Source organism: Anomaloglossus baeobatrachus, chromosome 5 (genome assembly GCF_048569485.1).
Source record: "Anomaloglossus baeobatrachus isolate aAnoBae1 chromosome 5, aAnoBae1.hap1, whole genome shotgun sequence".
Classification (NCBI taxonomy): domain Eukaryota; kingdom Metazoa; phylum Chordata; class Amphibia; order Anura; family Aromobatidae; genus Anomaloglossus; species Anomaloglossus baeobatrachus.
In genome coordinates this window covers 104,120,461-104,135,881 of record NC_134357.1, presented here as the reverse complement: position 1 = coordinate 104,135,881, position 15,421 = coordinate 104,120,461, and the positions used below count along the sequence as shown (strand labels likewise).

The window sequence follows — 15,421 nt, the reverse complement described above, 5'->3', positions numbered from 1 at the left end:
GGGTCCTACACTATATTCTGTATTTCATGTGCATGTGGCCTCCTAGATAAAGTTAAAAGCAGAACCATAATGGAGCACACGTACCTGTAACCTGTATATAGCCGCTTCTATGTTGCAAAAGAGGCAATTGTGGATAAGAGGCCAGCCCAGGTCCCAGCATGTGGAGCAAGCTCTACACATACCAGGACTATATCAGAACTGACCCTCCCACTGCTATATACAGGTTACAGGTATGTGTGCTCCATTATGGTTCTGCTTTTAACTTTATCTAGGAGGCCGTATGGTACATGAAATACATAATATAGGTTAGGACCCCCATATCGAGATTTGCCGTGACGTTGGCAGGGGTGGCTCAAAGAATTGATCAATTATTTGCTAAAAATCTCTTTTTTTTTTTACTATAGTACAGTTGGAATAAATCTGTGAATTTTCACTTTTTATATGATGCATGCCAATTTCAGATCGTGCTGGCTCCTTTTTCTCTAATACAAAATATTGTACAGTAAAAAATATGTAAATCATATTAAACTGCACATTAGCTTCCAATAGAATTGTTGGTGTGCGGGAGGTGCAGTATAAGCAATGCGCTCTACTGGTTAGCCGAAAGAGTACAATACTGTGTCCACAAATGCAAATTGATAGACATGCTATATAGTATATACTGTATTGTACAATGTTATACTATATATAGTACATATGTACAGAAAGTTACCTCCAGAGCGGGTTAGAGAGTGGTGAAAGGACAGAACCAGACGTGTGCACAGTGATTATTTGCCCTTATTGCAAAGCATTGCTCTTAAACCAAGTTACAGATTTGTAAAAAGCTTTGCTTGTCATTCAAAACGCTCTCAAACCAAGTTACTCTTAATCCAAGATTCCACTGTACACAATGCTACCTTCTTTGCCGCATTCTCCTTCCAGGCTCTAAAATGATGTTCTTGAAGAACGGAAAAAGATACCGTAGATGTTGCAATATGTCGCCAATTTGTTCATTCCATGCTTAGATTTGGTGCGGTCTTTAAAATTCTTGAAGGTCATACAAATGCTAGATGTAGTACGTTTTGAAGTGGGGTGTATTCATTTTTGCATCAACTAAGTATACTAAAACTGAAGATTTTGTAATGAAAGTTTATTAACCTTACTTTCATGTTAGGGGTTAAAAAATGCTCTATAAAACTCAGTTTTGCAAAAAATTTTGGAAATTGCTCGTGCTTCAGTGAGATATTGATTAAAATTTTACTTAAGTGGGTGTACTCTTATGCTGGGCACTGTATGTAATTTTTACGTATTTTATATATTTATTTTTTTTTTCCTTCACAGGTAGGAGAAACTTGTGTTGACATCGCTGAGAGATTGAGATTCCAAAAAATCTTACACCAGGTGAAAAAGTCTACATAATACTCCCGGAAATAAGTGAAGCCATTGTGAAGGCAATGAAACGAGCACGAGGGTGGTCATGAAGAAATGCGTTTACATTACAGAGATTTTCAGTGAAGAATTGTATCATTAATGGCATCTAAAGCAACACGGAAATGGACATTTAGAGCTTTACCTCGATTCTAATATTATTAATAGAAACTTTGTGAAAAAGAAAAAAAACTTTTGTTGTAAATTTTTTTTTTTGTTTCCTATAAAAAAGTATTATTAAATTATGCCAAGAAGATGAGATTCTTCATATTATGTAGGGCTTGCAGAATGTGTTGTGGGGTTTGTTCGTTTTTCATTTGTGCTATATATATATCAGCATCTTCTTACAAAGTAAAGGGGCTACTACATCATCTCCTCTCATTAAAACTATGCTATTGGGGTGTGATGGCTCCTTAAAGGGAATCTGTCACCAGGATTTTGCTCCCCCTTCTGAGAGAAGCATAATGTAAAGACAGAGACCCTGATTCCAGCGAGGTGTCACTTACTGAGCTGTTTTCTGTCATTTTGCTAAAATCAATGTTTTCTCTGCTGCAGAGCTAGCAGTTAGGCCTCAGCTCCACTTGTGTTTTGCATGGACGAGTACAATCCGATAAAACATCAGACTGCACTCGCACCAGTGCAAAAACTATGTGGCAGTGTCCATCTGCGATTGAGTTCTCATGCCATATCTGCCTGAGAAATGAATATCAGCATGCTGCGTTTGTCAACGAGTCTCTGCTTACGCATCCCCATACAGGTCTAAGGGAGCATGTGAAATAATGCACTGCCCTCGCATGTCATCCGATTGCAGTGCGATGGATGTAGAGATTGGCAGCAGAGGAGATGGGGAGAAAGTGTTCCCTCACTCTTCTCCGCAGCTGTGATATGATCGCAAGATTGCATCACAGTCGCATGACCCTCGTGAAATGCACGCGGCAGGGGGTCATTAACATATTGCTTCCGATGCTCTCACATCGGAAGCTATGCACAAGCTGAACAAAGCCCTCATACAGAGCTCATGAATATGCTTGACTACCTGGCAGTATACCAAGTAGTCTTGTAATGATAATCTACTGCTAATTAAAGTGATTTTATCAAAACTACCCTAAGCAGCTCAGTAAGTGACACACTGGTGTAATTAGGATCTCTGCCCCTACATTATATATTGCTCTCAGATTAGGTGGCAAAAACCTAGTGACAGATTCCCTTTAATTTATGAAGCATTTTAATATGGTTTTATGTAAAATCCATAATATAGAGTTGGTTCATAGTAATATTTATTTTTGCTCAGTTACTGTTAATGGATCTTTCAAAAGATTTCACAATACAAACTACTCATATGATTTAAACAGATCTTAGATTTTCAGTAAGTATGCCAGCCTCATCAAGTGTGTCAGAATGACTGTATAATCATCCAGGATTTTTAAACATAACTAGACTCATAGATATGATAATATTCAGCAGAGGCATTTTAAGGGGTGACATGGAAAAATATATTGCAGAAAATAAATATAACTGACAGACAGCATGGATTCATGAAAGATAAGTGGTGTCTAACCAACCTGTTGGGGTTCTATGAGGGGGTAAGTGCTAATCTGGATATTGGTAATGCAGCTGATGTGATTTATTTGGACTTTGCAAAGGCATTTGATATTGTACCACATAATAGCCTTATACTAAAGCTCCAGAAGCAAGGACTAGGGGAAACTATATGCAACTGGGTAAGGAATTGGCTAAAAGATAGGAAACAAAGAGTAGTCATAAATGGAACATTCTCTAAATGGGCCATAGTCAGCAGTGGGGTGCCGCAGGGATCTGTGCTAGGACCAATTCTTTTTATCTCTTTTATTAATGACCTTGTGGATGGGATTGATAGTAAAGTGTCAGTCTTTGCTGAAGACACCAAACTATGTAGGATATTAAAAACTGACCTTGATAGTACAATATTACAAAAAGATCTGGATAAGATGTCAGAATGGGCAGATACTTGGTGTGACGGGGTGTACATCAGAGCAAAGAGAGACAACAGGCCGAGGATGATCCAACAGGTTTACTAACAGGAATACAGGAACAGCACACGACAAGTCCAAATAAAACAGATTCGGGGGCACCTCCCGATAATCCAAAGTGCCAGATCACAACGTAATAGTCCTTTTCAGAGTCCCAGAAATCCCACACAATCCACTGGACGGCGAGGTCTGTCCGCAGATTCAGATCTCGCTCCCTTCCTCTTCAAAAACTCAACTCCCAACTGCATTTAGAAACAGGAATGAATTGTTTGAGCTCGTGGGCCCGCCCCTCAAGGGTAGGGGTCTATGCAATGGTTGGGCCCACTAGAAGATTCTAGAAGGTTGGCTCCGAGATGTCTACAGGTTTGTGTAGTTGGCGTTATCCACTGCTTACGAAACAATGAGAAGTTCCCCTGGCTGTGTGGACAGGAGATAATTGCATTATGGGCCCAGAGACACAGGAGATGGGGGGAAGGTATGGTTACTTACATCCCAAGACATTTCAAAGTGTTCAGTAAGTACAACCAAAGGAAAGTGACATCACATCCTGACATAGTATTACAGCAAATACAGTGAGAAGGTAAAATACATCATGACAATTCCTTCCCCTCCCAACTTGTGTACGTACTAGGGACCTCTACAGGTCGCTGGTTAAGTACACGCAGGCATGGCTGACAGGACTCAAGGCTCCTCTTGCCTGGACAGTCCATCTGCATTTTGGTGTTGGCTGCCCCTTCTATATTGTATGGTAAAGTTATAGGGCTGCAGAGCCAGGCTCCATCGCAGTAAGCGTCCATTGTCCCCAGAGACTCTGTTCAGCCAGGTGAGGGGATTGTGATCAGTAACCACAGTGAATTCCCGTCCATACAGATACGGCCGTAGTTTCTTAAGGGCCCACACTACAGCCAGACATTCCTTCTCAACAGTTGCATAGGCCACTTCTCGGTCCAGCAGTTTCCGGCTGAGATAGGCGATGGGGTGCTCGTCCCCAGCTGCATTCACCTGGCTGAGGACAGCTCCCACTCCATAAGCAGAGGCGTCCGTTTGCACAATGAATCTCCGCTTGTAGTCTGGAGCAGCCAGGACAGGATCGCAGATCAAAGCATCCTTCAGCCGGTTAAAAGCCTCATCACAGGCTGGAGTCCAGATCACCAGCCGGGGCATTGTTTTCTTGGTCAGGTCGGTAAGAGGCTTGGCCACAGTACTGAAATGAGAAACAAATTTTCGGTAATAACTGGCAGTGCCCAGAAAAGCCATAACTTGTTTCTTAGTTTGGGGTACAGGCCAGTCTCTAATAGCCTGGATTTTGGCAGGCTCAGGTCGGAGCTTCCCTCCTCCCACTCTATGTCCTAGGTACTGGACTTCCCCCATCCCCAATTGGCATTTATCGGGTCGAATAGTTAGGCCGGCTGCAAGAATCAGGTCCAAAATAATGGCTACTTGATTCAGATGTTCCTCCCATGTGTGGCTGAAGACGGCGATATCATCCAAGTAGGCACAAGCAAAGTCATCACATCCCCGGAGGATCTGATCCACCATTCTCTGGAAGGTGGCCGGGGCATTTTTCATTCCAAAAGGCATGCTTAGAAATTCATACAGACCAAAGGGGGTTATAAAAGCGGACCGTTCTCTCCCTTCATCCGTTAGAGGGATCTGCCAGTATCCCTTACTGAGATCCAAGGTAGTGACATATCTGGACCCAGCCAGTCGGTCTAGAAGTTCGTCAATACGAGGCATTGGGTAAGGATCGCTGACGGTATGGTCGTTTAGTCGCCGATAGTCCACACAAAATCGAGTACTCCCATCCTTCTTGGGTACTAACACCACAGGGGAGGCCCAAGGGCTATGGGAGGCCTGGATTACCCCAAGCTGTAACATCTCCTCCAGTTCGTGCTGCATGGTGTTTCGAACTGATTCAGGTACCCGGTAAGGAGCCAGTTGTATGGGACGGATGCCCTGAGTGTCCACATGATGTTGGGTGACGGTGGTTCGACCTGGTTGGGATGAGAAAGCAGCCCGTCTCTGTTGAAGCACTTCCAGCATCTGGATTTTCTGTAAGGAGTCCAGGTAATCTCCCAGGGGAACCTGTTCCACAGTGGATGGGGCTCTCGCTGCTTCCACGAGATCAGGTAGAGAGTCCTCATCCTCTTGACCATCTTCTGAAGCCAACCGACAGCTTGCTATCATTGGAATGTTCCGGTCATGGTACTCCTTAATCATATTCACATGGACAGTCTTTTGCCTTAGCCCCTGATCATCTAAAGCAAGAAGGTAATTGGTATCATTCAGTTTTCTGAGAACCCGGAAGGGACCCTCCCATGTGGTCTGCAGTTTATTCTGCCGATGGGGAACAATCATTAAGACTTGTTGTCCTTCTACAAACTCCCGATAGCGTGCTTTACGGTCATACCATGTCTTCTGTCTGGTTTGAGCCATACGCAAATGACTCTGTGCAAAACTAGCAAGTTGGGCCAAGGTTTCTCGCAGCTTTAGGACATAAGGGACAACAGGGGTTCCTGTATCTTCAACTTGCCCCTCCCAGTATTCCTTGAGCAGGGTTAAGGGTCCTCGGACCTTTCTTCCATAGAGTAGTTCAAAGGGGGAGAACCCAGTGGACTCCTGGGGAACTTCCCGATAGGCAAACAAGAGATGGGGTAGGTACTTCTCCCAGTCTGAATCTCGGTCCGTGAAGGCCCTCAGCATATTCTTCAGAGTGCCGTTGAATCGTTCACAAAGTCCATTTGTTTGGGGATGATACGGGGTCGTTCGGATCGCTCGTACTCCACAGGTGCGCCACAGACACTGGACCAACTCTGACATAAACTGGGAGCCTTGGTCCGACAAGATCTCACTGGGGAATCCTACTCTGGTAAAAATAATAACCAAGGCCTCGGCCACCTTGGCTGCAGAGATACTTGACAAGGCCACGGCTTCTGGATATCGGGTGGCGTAGTCCACAACAGTGAGAATGTACTGCTTTCCAGATTTACTTGGTTTAGCCAGAGGTCCAATGATATCAACAGCTACTCTTTGAAAGGGTTCTTCTATTATAGGGAGCGGTTGCAGGGGTGCCTTTGGGTGATCTCCGGGTCGCCCTCTACGCTGACATATGTCACAAGTTCGGCAGAAATGCGCCACTGCTTGGGAAATCCCCGGCCAATAAAAAGTTTGAGTCAATCGTCTCTCGGTGCGGGTTTTGCCTTGATGGCCAGCCGTAGGAATGTCATGAGCCAGGTGTAATAGGGGAATTCTGTACTTCTGAGGAACAATCAGCTGTTTGCTATAAGTCCAGGGCTTATCTAGGGAGTCGGCATTGGCAACCCGATACAGAAGTCCATTTTCTCTGATAATTCTTTCTCCGTTTTCCCCTAGCTGCCCTATTTCAGCCCGAGTTCTAAAACTAGCAAGGGTGGGGTCAGTCTCTACTTCTTGTCTAAACTGAACTTTATCCCAAGTAACATTCATATTATCCCCACAAGAAGAATCACTCACCGGCTGTAATGGCAGTTCTGGTGGCCTCAGTTCCATGGATGGGTTGTACACGTCCACATGGGCTGCTCTCTTGGCTTGACTTCTGGTTACCGCACCGACAAAGTGGCAATGAAGATTCCCCACATCATTTCCTAGAAGAACGTCTGCAGGGAGGCCGCTCATCACACCGACCACACATTGTTTTGCCCCAAAGCCATAATCCAGGGTCACACTCGCTCTTGGAATATATCTCTGGGTACCTCCTGCCAGTTCAATGGCAATTCCTGGTCCCTTTTGAATTGCTTGTGGTTGAATTACTCGGGGATCGGCTATGGTGAGGAAAGCCCCAGTGTCACGGAAGCCAACAACTTTTTGGCCATCCAGCACGACCTCCTGTAGATGTTTGTCCTGAAGATCAGAAGAACAGGTGGCTGGAGCTCGCACCCCATAGACTCCGGGTAGGGGAGCCAGGATATCTGAGTCACTTGGCAAGTCATCAGGCACAGAATCCAGCTCTTCTCCTGGTGAAGGTGTCTGTAGGTAATGAACAGGCAAAGGCGGTCTGTAGCTGTTCTGTCTACGAACACCTGGAGATTGGAATTGCATGTGCCCAGGCTGCCCACATCCATAACATCTGCGCTCTGGCATTCTTCCTCCGCGTCGTATTCCCAAAGGTGGAGCATGAGTAATGCGAGGCACAGTCACACGAAGGTCCCCATGAGTTGACGGTCTAGGGTGATGGTGAACATTGGGGCCAGAAGGACCAGGGGCCACCAGCGTTGGGGGGTTGGTGTTTTTTTTCTCACTGGGTAGTAGTTTTTTCCACTGAGGCTTGATGGTGAGAGCCTCATCAGCTAGAGCTGCAGCTTCCTCCACAGTGGCTGGTCTCCTTTCACGCACCCATTCCCGGATCTCAGCGGGGCACTTGAAGTAAAACTGCTCTTTTAGGAGGACCTGGAGGACGGTCTCCAAGGTTAAGGCCTCCTCTGCCTCCAACCAACGATGCCACAGATGTTTGAGTTTGTGGGCATACATCTTGAAGGACACTTCCTCATCACATGCTAGAGTACGGAACTGAGTCCTGTAAGTGTCTGGCGTTACAGCATAATGTTCTAGAATAGTCTGTTTAATATCCGCATACTCACAGTTCCACCGAGGGTCCATAGCTCTATAGGCTGCAGCAGCTCCACCCTCTAAGAGCCCAACCAGATGCCGGACGCGCTCTCTTTCTGGGACTTCCATTAATCGACACTGATGCTCAAAGTCCTGGAAGAAGCCCTCAATGTCACCAGCAGCCTCATTAAACTGCTTGAAGTCTTTGCGGGACACTCTGGGAAGTTCCCTCATGATGGGTGCTGGGGTTACAGTCTGTCTGGAACCTCTCGCGGCTTCCACAGCGAGCTGCTTATCCAGCAATGCCATCTCCTCCATCCTGCGCTCCTTCTCTTCAGCTCCACGCATGGCCTCCCTCTTATCTTCTATGGTGGCCTCATCTCCAAGCAGTGCCATCTTTTCCTTGTACCACACAACCCATTGACTTTTTTGGGTATTCACCTCCGGCTCCCGTCTTTGCTCCCCTTGCTGTGGAAATTGTTCCTCGGTGCCATCTTGCAGGCAAGCGTGTTCCAATGCCTCAATTAGTTGCTCCTTAGAGAGTCCTTTGTAGCCGACACCTAATTCACGGGCCTTTGTTTGTAGACTCGCCACAGTCCAGTTCCTGTATCCTGAGGTTCTGGTTTCAGACGTCGATTGGCTGTTGTCCTCCATTTCTTCTGCTCTGATCCCGCCGCTGCCACCAGTTTGTGACGGGGTGTACATCAGAGCAAAGAGAGACAACAGGCCGAGGATGATCCAACAGGTTTACTAACAGGAATACAGGAACAGCACACGACAAGTCCAAATAAAACAGATTCGGGGGCACCTCCCGATAATCCAAAGTGCCAGATCACAACGTAATAGTCCTTTTCAGAGTCCCAGAAATCCCACACAATCCACTGGACGGCGAGGTCTGTCCGCAGATTCAGATCTCGCTCCCTTTCTCTTCAAAAACTCAACTCCCAACTGCATTTAGAAACAGGAATGAATTGTTTGAGCTCGTGGGCCCGCCCCTCAAGGGTAGGGGTCTATGCAATGGTTGGGCCCACTAGAAGATTCTAGAAGGTTGGCTCCGAGATGTCTACAGGTTTGTGTAGTTGGCGTTATCCACTGCTTACGAAACAATGAGAAGTTCCCCTGGCTGTGTGGACAGGAGATAATTGCATTATGGGCCCAGAGACACAGGAGATGGGGGGAAGGTATGGTTACTTACATCCCAAGACATTTCAAAGTGTTCAGTAAGTACAACCAAAGGAAAGTGACATCACATCCTGACATAGTATTACAGCAAATACAGTGAGAAGGTAAAATACATCATGACACTTGGCAAATGAGATTTAATGTTGATAAATGTAAAGTAATGCACCTAGGACGGAGTAATCCTATAACTGCGTATACATTAAATGGAAGTAAACTCGGGACTACAGAACAGGAGAAGGACTTGGGTATTCTCATTACAAATAAGCTGAGCAGCAGCACTCAATGTCAAGCAGCAGCTGCTAAAGCAAACAAGATTCTAGGGTGTATAAAAAGAGAGATTAGATCCCGTGATCCCAACGTATTGTTACCCCTCTATAAATCACTTTAAGGCCACATCTGGAATACGGGATCCAGTTTTGGGCTCCACATTTTAAAAACGACATTCAGAAGTTAGAGTAAGTTCAAAGGCGGCTAACTAGACTATTACAAGGAATGGAAGGCCTCCCATATGATGACAGGTTGGAAAAGTTAGATATGTTTAGCTTAGAAAAAAGACGTCTCAGAGGAGATCTCATTTATATGTATAAATACATGTGTGGTCAATATAAAGGACTGGAACATGACTTATTTCTTCCAAAGACAATACTAAGGACCAGGGGGCACTCACTGCGAGTGGAAGAAAAGCGATTCCGACATCTAAATAGGAAAGGGTTCTTTACAGTTAGAGCAGTCAGACTGTGGAATGCCCTACCACAAGAGGTAGCAATGGCAGATACTATAACAGCTTTTATATCAGGGCTGGATGATTTCCTCAGTACACACAACATTGTTGGTTATAAATGACTGTGACCAAATATAGAACTGGTGAAGGAAGGTTGAACTAGATGGACCTAGGTCTTTTTTTTCAACCTATGTAACTATAAGAAAGGTTTATACAGTCGTTCTTGCATACATTTTCACAGTAAGTACACCAAACTCCTCAGGTATTACAGATCTATTTAATAAAATGTGCAGTTTATATTGTGAAATCTCACGCCAGATCCAGTTTTAAGTCATAATTGGAAGTCAGAGAATTTACCTCTTATATGAATGTGGTGGTTACTCCTACATTACACAGGTTGAAAAAGGCACAAGTTCAGCCTTTCTCCACCAGTTGTACATTTTCTTAATTCAGACATCATTTATATGGCTCATGGAATAAAGAAATCATAGTGACAAACAGATGGTGCAAATTAAAAAGTACCATTTAATGCTGAAGCATGGCTGTTACAAATAAGGAAACATGTGTATCACTGAGCATGTATATACAAGATGGGCTCAGCGCCATCAGATAAGAACGGTTTATACAGAATTATCCAATCACAAAGTATCTTTAATGAGTAACCATCCAACGCACACAGTTCATGCTGTTCCCAACAAATGGCTACAGCTGAAGTGGTCTATAATATTTAACCCCTATATACCTATGAGGTGCTGCTTAGTTTGGGACAGGAGCCCCACGGCCAGTACGTGTATTGCAGTCTAGTTTGTGGACTGATTATTCATGGCCATCTGAAAGTCTTTCCCAATGCCATCATATGGCAACCAGACTAGTTCCCTGGATCAACAGTCCATCACAAAATCTAGTACTCATAGCATTGTACCAAACAAAACCTTGGTCGCTCCTCTATGCAGCCGCTCAAGTTCAGCTATATCCACCATAGACTACAGTGTACATTTTTGGGCCACACTAATAACTTGTATAGAGGCAAAACCTATGTTCTTGTCATGAGCAGATATGCCTCTCTTAATGCATCCCATTATTTTATTTGCCTTGGTAGCAGCTGACTGACCCTGATCATTAAAGTTCATTTTGTTGTGCACCAATATACCCAAGTATTTTTCAGTGGCAAGTTTATAATTTAGAATATAAATGTATGTTTTATTTCCTCGGCCCAACTAGATAAAGGTAAGGTCATGTAAAATAAACTTTAATTAATTAGCCCAGGCCTCCAGCTTCATAAATCCCTCTGTAATATTTATCTTCCTCTGTGTTTATTACCTTGAGGCATTTACTATTATCTGCAAATACAGTATTTAAATTTTACTCTGTATATACTCTGCAATATCATTAAGGAATATTAAAAAAGGGCCCAATACTGACCCCTGTAGTACCCCACTGTTAACTATGACCCAATCAGTGTGTGCAATTAATAACCACCCTCTGTTCCCTATCACTGACCCATTTGCTAACATCATTACACATATTTTCCCCTAGTTCTCATCTGTAACTACCTTATATGTGGCACTATTGAATTGTCCAGATATACAACATTCATGGCCTTACTCTAATGCAATCTGAAACTTACCTTCTCATAGAATATTATGAGATTAATTTGACAGTATTGATCTCTCATAAACCCATCATGATGTTGGGTCATAAGGGTATTCTTATTCAGATACTCCAGTCTATAACCTCTTAGAAAACGCTCAAAGACTTTGACCTCAGTAGAGGATAAACGTGCTGCACATTAAGTCACAGGCTCGGTGTTTTTAAATTATTAAAATAACAGAACTCCATATATACATGTTCATAACAATATACATTTGGCTGAAGTTTATGTGCTCTGGCTATTAGTGCTGTTATTTTGTCAAATTATGAGGATCCAAAACAAGACTGCTTTTACTCTCCAAATACCATTGATTGGATACTTGTTCAACTGACAGTTGTTCCTCCCAACACTCCCATACACATGCACGCTCCGCCTAGCTGAGCATCTGTAAAGGGAACTATGGCACAAGCAGACACCTTGGCAAATTATGTACCCTGAGAATAAAAGGATTGGGCACTAGAATTCAACATGCTCAATCTCTCTCCCCCAACATCATATAAACTCATTTGAAAGGGGCCACGTAAGATAGTTGGCCAGTTCAGATGACTTTTATCAATTTTAAACAGACACCTTAAAGTGGGTATCCAGTGAAAAATTACACTAATCAACACAAAAAAAAAAAAAAATCATCAGCAAAGGTAATATGTCTGTTTTATGGAGTTTGATGTGTGGATTCCAAAAATATGCTTAGTTTTGCTCTATCACAATGTTTCTGAGATAAAAAATACTTCTATTACATTATTTCTGCATTTTCAATGTATGCTGGCCCCTCATGATATGTTGAAGTTGTTGAAATGGTCTTCGTGACTGGTTGAATATGAGGAAAGTGGATATGCCATTTGCTGTTCCCATGATTTGGTGAAAACCCAAAAATCATAGTGATGACTGCTACTTTTGTTTTGTCAATCTGAAGGGCTTTTCTACATAGAACAAACATAAGATGAATTACCCTGAACTTGAATCTGCGATTAGGCCAGTTACACATGATGGTACCATGCCAGTTCCTGTACCACCATTGTCATGATTGGATGAAAATGAAGTAGAATATGAAAACTATGGAGCTGAAGCTGGTGAAGACATGGAGATCTCAAGTCAAGATGAGTATGTACCTAATGGAGCAGCCAAGCAGCCAGAATGCTTTACTCAACATGAATTAAATGATCTCATCGAAGACCTTTCATTCTCAAATGATAAAGCTGAACTTCTTGCATCTAGGTTGAAACAGAAGAATCTTCTGCATGATGATGTCAAAGTGTGTTATTACTGAAACAGAAGTAAAGGTACCGTCACACTAAGCAACATCGCTAGCAACATCGCTGCTGAGGCACAACTTGCTAGCGATATTGCTGTGTGTGACATCCAGCAACAACCTGGCCCCTGCTGCGAGGTCGCTGGTTGTTGCTGAATGTCCTGGACCATTTTTTAGTTGTTGCTCTCTCGCTGTGAAGCGCACATCGCTGTGTGTGACAGCGAGACAGCAACAACTAAATGTGCAGGCAGCAGGAGCCGGCTTCTGCGGACGCTGGTAACCACGGTAAACATCGGGTAACCAAGAAGCCCTTCCCTTGGTTACCCGATATTTACCTTCGTTACTAGCGTCCGCCGCTCTCAGCTGTCAGTGCCGGCTCCCTGCTCTCTGCACACGTAGCCGAAATACACATCGGGTAATTAACCCGATGTGTACTGTGGCTATGTGCGCTGGGAACAGGGAGCCGGCACTGACAGCGTGAGAGCGGCGGACGCTGGTAACTAAGGTAAATATCGGGTAACCAAGGGAAGGGCTTCTTGGTTACCCGATGTTTACCGTGGTTACCAGCGTCCGCAGAAGCCGGCTCCCTGCTGCTTGCACATGTAGAAGAGTACACATCGGGTAATTAACCCGATGTGTACCGTGGCTAGGTGTGCAGGGAGCCAGCGCTAAGCGGTGTGCGCTGGTAACCAAGGTAAATATCGGGTTGGTTACCCGATATTTACCTTAGTTACCAAGAGCAGCATGCTTCCACGTGTAGCGACGCTCCAGCGATCCCTGCCAGGTCAGTTTGCTGGTGGGATGGCTGGAGCGTCGCTTAGTGTGACATCTCACCAGTGACCTCCTAGCAACTTACCAGCGATCCCTATCAGGTTGTATCGTTGTTGGGATCGCTGGTAAGTTGTTTAGTGTGACTGGGCCTTAATACTAACACAATTTTTCACAGTTGATGGACCAATGGTGTACTGTAATAATGTGGCCTCTTTGAAGAACTGAGTCAATAGTATTTTGTGGCAGATTGGCGATCGTTTATTGACTCATTCCAGAGAAGTTTGAAAGCAGTGTTGCTTCACAATGGAAATATGAAACCATCAATCCCTACTGCTCACTCATGTAATCTAAAGGAAAAGTTATGAAAATTTGTCAGTTATTTTGGATGCTATACAATATAAGCATCATCAATGGAATATCTGTGGAGATTTTAAAGTGATTGGTCTGCTAATGGGAGTTTTGCTTCTTGTGTTTATGGGACAGTAGAAATACAGTACAACATTATGTTCGTCGTGATTGGGGACAGAGAAACATCTGTGCTCCAGGTAGAGACAATGTTTAGTATAATCCTTTAGTTGCTACAACAAAAATCTTTCTTCCTCCACTACATATAAAGTTGGGATTGATTAAAAACATTGTGAAAGCCATGGTAAAGACAAATTCACAAGGGTTCCAGTACATTTCACAGAAATTCTTCAGAATTTCACCAGCGAAATGGAAGGAAGGGGTATTTGTTGGTCCTCAGATCAGAGAACTTATGAGAGATGATGTGTTTGAAGGAACTCTAAACGATAAGGAATTGAGATCTTGGAAAAGTTTCAAGTGGATCTGTGAAAACTTCTTAGGAAAAAAATAAACCTCCAAAATATGTTGAAGGTGTTGAGAAACTGCTGAATGCTTACCAGCGTCTTGGCTGTAGCATGTCTTTGAAAATGCACTTTTTGCATTCACATTTAGATTTCTTCCCTGAAAATCTTGGGGATGTAAGCGATGAACAAGGCGAGCTTTGTCACAAGGACATTAAAGTAATGGAATATCGCTACCAGGGTTTTTGGAATGACTCAATGATGGCAGATTACTGTTGGATGTTATTTAGGGACAACCGTGAAAACTCGTATCAACGACAGTCTAATGTCAAGCACTTTTAATTTCTGCTCATATTTTGGTTTCTATTTTGCATGTGAAATTATTTTGGTTAAAAAAAAACGGTTTTGTAAGGTGAAGCATTTTTTTCTGATATGTAGATTACGGTTTTCTTAATGTCGCCAGTTTATTTCCTATACCTTATAATAATGATGCTGCTCCATGGAAACGATACGTGCTACAGAAAAACTATATATGAGGGGCGATCCAAAAGTAATGATAATCGGTTATTTCTATTGCACACAGAAATTAAAATAAAATGTTTTCTTCTCTCTTAGGTACCCACTAGTCCAGGAAAAAAAAAAATCACTTAAATAGGCCACGATTCCCGGGAGCTACATTCATTTGAATATGAACTGCCGAGGAGTGAACATCAAAATGGAAAAAAAACGAGCTCAAAGCTGTCATCAAATACCTCTGCTTGAAAAAATGACTACCAAAGACATACACAGCGACTTGGTGGAAACATTGGGGGACTCTTCTCCTCAATATTCCACAGTTGCACGCTGGGCCAATGAATTTAAGCTGGGAAGAACATCGACGGAAGATAAACATCGTGAAGGACGCCCATCCACGTCCCTCAATGAAGAAAACGTGAAAAAAGTTGAAGAAGTTGTATTGGCAGATCGAAGAGTGACTATCAGGCATGTAGCTGAGGTCACAGGGATCTCATATGGCAGTATTCAAAGAATCCTTGCAAAAGA

General features: G+C 43.5%; 1 protein-coding gene across 2 annotated transcripts in view; it reads left to right on the top strand.

The window, feature by feature from the left end:
- Positions 1-1,652, top strand: part of ANKRD22 (ankyrin repeat domain 22) — a 107,700-nt gene extending 106,048 nt beyond the window's left edge. For both annotated transcript variants that reach the window (XM_075348740.1, XM_075348738.1), the window contains exon 7: positions 1,321-1,652. In XM_075348740.1, the coding sequence (XP_075204855.1) occupies positions 1,321-1,398 (78 nt within the window). In that variant the 3' untranslated portion in view covers positions 1,399-1,652. The remainder of the gene's footprint in view (positions 1-1,320) is intronic.
- The last annotated feature ends 13,769 nt before the right edge of the window (positions 1,653-15,421 follow it).